The sequence below is a fragment of the Cupressus sempervirens genome, chromosome 4 (assembly GCF_028749045.1).
Source record: "Cupressus sempervirens isolate cs-2001-9-10 chromosome 4, ASM2874904v1, whole genome shotgun sequence".
Lineage (NCBI taxonomy): Eukaryota > Viridiplantae > Streptophyta > Pinopsida > Cupressales > Cupressaceae > Cupressus > Cupressus sempervirens.
Window position 1 is genome coordinate 248,942,967 of NC_143121.1, and position 5,783 is coordinate 248,948,749.

At 33.5% G+C, this 5,783-nt stretch overlaps 1 protein-coding gene and 1 long non-coding RNA gene across 2 annotated transcripts; both read right to left on the reverse strand.

The window, feature by feature from the left end:
• Positions 1–1,933: 1,933 nt before the first annotated feature.
• LOC149560934 (uncharacterized) lies at positions 1,934–2,564 on the reverse strand. Its single transcript, XR_016363390.1, has 2 exons — positions 2,529–2,564; positions 1,934–2,333 (listed from the first exon to the last, which is right to left on the reverse strand). It is a non-coding gene; the product is annotated as an uncharacterized LOC149560934 (long non-coding RNA).
• Positions 2,565–2,902: 338 nt separating this feature from the next.
• Positions 2,903–5,241, reverse strand: LOC149560935 (sugar transporter ERD6-like 6). Its single transcript, XM_089827708.1, has 8 exons — positions 5,170–5,241; positions 4,964–5,053; positions 4,781–4,861; positions 4,492–4,662; positions 4,321–4,368; positions 4,149–4,211; positions 3,967–4,026; positions 2,903–2,998 (listed from the first exon to the last, which is right to left on the reverse strand). The coding sequence occupies exons 1-8, from the start codon at positions 5,227–5,229 to the stop codon at positions 2,903–2,905; spliced, it is 669 nt and encodes a 222-aa protein (XP_089683834.1). The 5' UTR covers positions 5,230–5,241.
• Between the last annotated feature and the right edge of the window lie 542 nt (positions 5,242–5,783).

Below are 5,783 nucleotides of genomic sequence, written 5' to 3' on the forward strand. Positions count from 1 at the left end.
TGCTTACAACCTCATTTGTGAAATCTTCACCAAGTATTGTTCCTTATGATCCATTCATTAGGAAGTCCCTTAAGCTCATCAATTGATAAATAGGAGACATTTTTCCACAAGAAGTCAAATTAGGATATTTCTATCAGGATTTAAATGTGTAGCTTTTGAGTCAAACACATTGACTCATGTTTCATGAGTAGTGACTCACATGAATCCATCTCTCATGATGATAAATGGAACACTTAGTGCTCATTGGATCTAGGTGAAGCATCGAGACTTCCCAGGAGCCCACCCCATCCTAGTACTACTCTAGCATAAGCGTGCTTAACTATGAAGTTTCCTTAATGGTTAAACCCACTCTACTTGCAACCCATTTGCAAGACCTTCACCAAGTGTTGTGCCTTATGGACCATTCATTAAAAAGCCCCTTAATCTCATGAATTGATAAATAGGAGACATTTTTTCATAGCAAGTCAAAATATGATATTTCTATTAGGATTTAACTATGTAGTTTTTTAGTCAAACTCATTGACTCGTGTCTCATGAGTAGTGATTCACACAAATCCATCTCTCATGACAATAAATGGAACACATAGAACTCATTAGATTTAGGTGATGCTCATAGAGGTGAGCATCAAGACTTCCTGGGAGCTCACTCATCTCAGTACTACTCTATCTTGAGCGCACTTAACAACATATTTTACTCCATGGTTAAACCCACTCGGCTTGCAACCCTGTTTGCAAAACCTTCACCAAGTGTTGTGCCTTATGAACCATTCATTAGAAAGTCCCTTAAGCTCATCAATTGATAAGTAGGAGACATTTTTCCACAAGTCAAATTATGATATTTCTATTAGGATTTAACTATGCAACTTTTGAGTTAAACTCATTGAATCTGATTCACACGAATCCATCTCTCATGACAATAAATGAACACTTAGGACTCATTGGATCTAGGTGATGCTCACATAGGTGAAGTACCAGCCCATCCTAGTTACTTATTAAAATAATAATAAGTTACATATTAAAATAAAAATAATAAACAATATATCATGTATTTCTAAGATTGAGTAATTATTTTAAAATAATAGTTATCTTGTTCAAAAACATTAATGAAAGGAGAATAGATAGCACATGTTTAACTTTTGAAGGTCATTTTAAAGAAAAATATATGTATACATATTTTATTACTAAATACTATAAATATGTGATTCAATAAATAAATAAATTATAACTACAATAAAATTTAGATACAGTTGTTTGTTGCTATGAAATGTAAATAAAAGATACATAAATTAGTAATATTTGTAAAAATAGCAAACTTATTGAATATGTTTCTAAATCAATATTCATATTTTCTAAAATATTCTAAGGTTCATTTCTATGTTTGCTAATCTCCAACTTTTTTACTTTGTATTATTAAACTTTGAAAAAGATCTATGTTTACATTATTAATATTCATTTTAGATCTTTTTAAAAATCTATATAATATTTTATAGATGAAAATCAAATCTCCTGTCAACTCATTGTACATTGTACAAATATTTTGTATACACCATATTTTGTCTTCAATAAAAATTGAAGGGTATGAGATTTCAGGGCCTTAATCCATTCTTATTGTCCAAGCTGATATAAAGATTATAAATTATAACTGAAACAATATGACCTTATGGAAGTGTCATCTTAAAGATTATTCCTTGCATGAAAACCTTGCTTCTTAAAGATGCAGACATGCATAGGGAATTGACATTAATTGTAGTAGTAACATTGGTATGCAAAAATGATGATTTAAGGATGACTTGGGACTACAAAGAAGTTGAATTCTTTCACGCCAATCAATTTTAAAAGTTCTTTGTTTTACCTCTTAATAATTTGACAAATTAAATTTTTAAAAAAATTAATCTTAAGACTGTTGGCAAGATGGCATGACACGATGAATATATAAAACTAGTCCTGCTTCCACAGAAATGGGAAATTTCTTATTTTACAACTGACTTGAGGGGGGAAATATTATCATAACTCAATATGATTGAGTAGTAGTGCATGCCAGATTTCTCTACTTCTGTAATCTACAATCTTAATTATAAAATGCATAGGGGATACTGGTGAGCAAAAATTAACTTCTAAATTAATACTTTATCTTCTACCCTCAAGAGATCTTGTCTTCATGAAGTAACTCCTGGCTTGTAAATGATCGTGAATGCAGAGGTATATAATACTATCTAGACCTTATCTGAATGAAGCTTCAATTTCCTCTAATGTTCTACCCTTGGTCTCAGGTACACGCAACACAACAAAGAGCAGTGTCAAAGCACTAATAAAAGCATACAGTAGAAATGTTCCTGCATCAATATTTTCATATACAAGTCTTAATGATTCAGGAATAAGAAAATTTAAATATTGTTTGTTATTTGTTTTGAATAGCGAGATGACATTAAAGTATCATACCTGGAGAGCTCCAATGATTTAGGAAGAAGAAGATTTAAACATTGTTTGTTATTTGTTTTCTATAATGAAATGACATTATAGTACTATACCTGCAGGGCTCCACTCTAAAAGCATATTGATTGTCAAAGTTGCTACACTGCCACCGAGCCCCTTGACATTCACTGGGAGAATCTGAAATATCAAGAACCAAAAAAAACATTTAATACATTTGTTCACTTGTGCTAAGAAGATTTTAAAGAAGATATTTGGCAAATATAATCATTGTATTGTATTTTAATGATTCGATTGATCCATTGCACAAGATTTTGCTCAAGGGTTAAATGATAATCCTTAGGACACATGCTTAAGGCACAGTACCTCAGATATAATAATCCATGGAATGGGTCCAATACCAATGGAGCATGAGACAATGTAGACCTACATTGAAACATTTTGAAGAAAATGTGAAACAAAATTTTGATTTTCAAGATGAAATGCCTTCCAAGTTCAACTCCAAACATGCTAGTAGGCTAGTTAATGCCAAATCACTGAAGAATGTTTGGTCTCCGGAGAATTGGTTCTGCAAATTAACCATCCAAATTAGCTTTGTAAAAATGTAAAATAAAATTATGAATTGAGTGATAATTATTGATGTATGCTGATATTTAATATCAGATAATCTAGTCCAAGTAAATTGTATTTCTATTAGGTAACCATATAAGATAGCAAGAGTACATTCCAAATGAATGACTCGAGAGTTTTAAAAAAATGTACATATCTTTAAGATAGTCAAATGAAACTATATTTTTATTAATAAGTAGGAGATAATTTCCACAGCAAGTTAAATTGTGATATTGCTATCAAGATTTAACTATGTTTCATGAGTAGTGATTCAACATGAATCCATCTCTCATGAGAATAAATTGAACACTTAGCACTCATTGGATCTAGGTGATGCTCACAGGGGTGAAGCATCGGGACTTCCCGGGAGGTCACCCATCCCAGTACTACTCCAACCTGAGTGCGCTTAACTTCAGAGTTTCCTCCATGGTTAAACCCAAATCTTGCAACCCCATTTGCAAAACCTTCACCAAGTGTTGTGCCTTATGAACCATTCATTAGAAAGCCCCTTAAGCTCATCAATTGATAAGTAGGAAATAATTTCCATAGCAAGTCGAATTGTGATATTGCTATCAGGATTTAACTATGTGATTGTTGAGTCAAACTCATTGACTCATGTTTCATGAGTAGTGATTCAACATGAATCCATCTCTCATGAGAATAAATGGAACACTTAGCACTCATTGGATCTAGGTGATGCTCATAGGGGTGAAGCACCGGGACTTTTTGGGAGGTCACCCATCCGAATACTACTCCAGCCTGAGCATGCTTAACTATGGAGTTTCCTCCATGGTTAAACCCAAAACTTGCAACCCCATTTGCAAAACCTCAACCATTTAGTCAAGACTCAACTATTTAGAATGACAAGAGTATATTCCAAATGAACGAGTCAAAAATCTCAAAATATAAATATAAATGAAAGATTACCTTCAAATAAAAGGCAAGACGAACAAGAAGAAGGCATATAGCCATTCCTCCAGAGGAGACCTGTCCATTTCAAAACAAATCTAGATTAATTCCTTTCGATGATTTTTTACCAGTTTTTAGTGATCACAACGCAACTTGGCCAACCTATGGTAGCGAAGTCTTATAATAGGCCTCAAACTTACCATTAGAAGGATCCTTCTTCCAGCTTTGTCCAATAGCCATGCAGTAAATGCAGTCATGATTATCTATTCAATGGTATCAGAAGATTATTTATATTAATAAAGTTTATTATCACTAAATTAACTTGGATCGAGCATGACAATTAGTTCTTTTCAGTCCGGACTAAGAAAAAACCTGAACACACGTAAGCCCGAACGGATGCAGCATTGCTCGATGAAATTCCTTTCATGATACCATAAAAAGTGGAATTAGTTAACTATATTTAAAGAATTCAGCCACATAGGCTAAAATTTTCTATCTACTTTATTAGTCTCTGGCATAATGCATTAGTTAGATTAGAAGAACCATGGAAGAACCCTTACTCTGTAAAAACTGGAACGACTGATATTTTCCCTGGAATCTCTCTCTCTCTCTATATATATAATGCTCACCAGCAGACTTGAAAATAGAGCTGCTGTAAAACATAATGCCATTGATTCCTCCCAACTGCTGCAATAAAAGCATCCTAATGCCAATCTGACAAAAGAAAAATTAGTGTGAATTTAAGATCATAAATGCTCACCATTAAAGCAAAAATGATATAATGTATATTCTTTCTGATGTCCCTTCCAGATGTGAGGACGAGAAGGCTTACAGTTAGAGGGAGTGCATATCTTCGTTTATGTAGTTCAGCCAATCTGACACTGGTTTGTTGATTGCTAGTCTCTACAACACTCTAAATCGTCAAAAAGTTTTAGGTTGAGTAAAATAGTAATTCCCTTGATTGAACAGAGGAAAATTTCAGACAGCGTTATTCATTGAAAAAATAAATTGTCACCTTAATTTCAGCTGCTTCAGAAGATATATCAGCATCAGAGCCACGAAGGGTTTGCAATGATTCTTCATACAATGGACTTTTAATCTTTGCCTGCACAGTAACAGGCATATTTGAAATGATGAATCTTCAGCAATTGTTCTTTTATGTTACGAAATGCTGAAAAAAAAATTAATTACCAGAAATGAATAAATAATGTTAAAACTCACAAGCCATCTAGGAGATTCTGGGATGAAAAAAAGCCCAAGAATCAATAGAGCACAGGGCATTATGCCTGTAGAATCCACAGATCAAAACGAGATCTTACTGACAAGCTTGACTAAAAATAGTCTGTCTTACTGTGGATGAGATAACTCCCACTCCAAACCCTGTCAACAATCTTCCCAAATAGAGTAATGAAGCATTCTGCAACCAAAAACAGATGTGTCAAAGATGAGTGAATTGCTTATTTAAAAATCAACACCAAAGGATAGCAATTACTTCTGAGAATCCTTAGTTTATTCACAGAACTTCTGATAATCTTTGATGGGCAAAGAAATTGCCTGTGCCAAAGTGATAGCAACCCATCCAATAATATTGGGTAGTGCAGCCACCATTAATGCCTGTTTTCAAAAATTTGAAGAAACGATCAGAATTTGTGGGGAGAGAGAGAATTTGTGCATTCCAAGCTTACTCCTTTCCATTGCTATTTTTCCACTGACTGTAAAACTGTAAAAAAGAAATCACCAACATTTGAAAGCGATCCAAATATCGAAAACTGTAAAAAAGAAATCACCTTTTGCATGTATCTGTTCATCCCGATTGCGATGTTGTTTTGCACGTA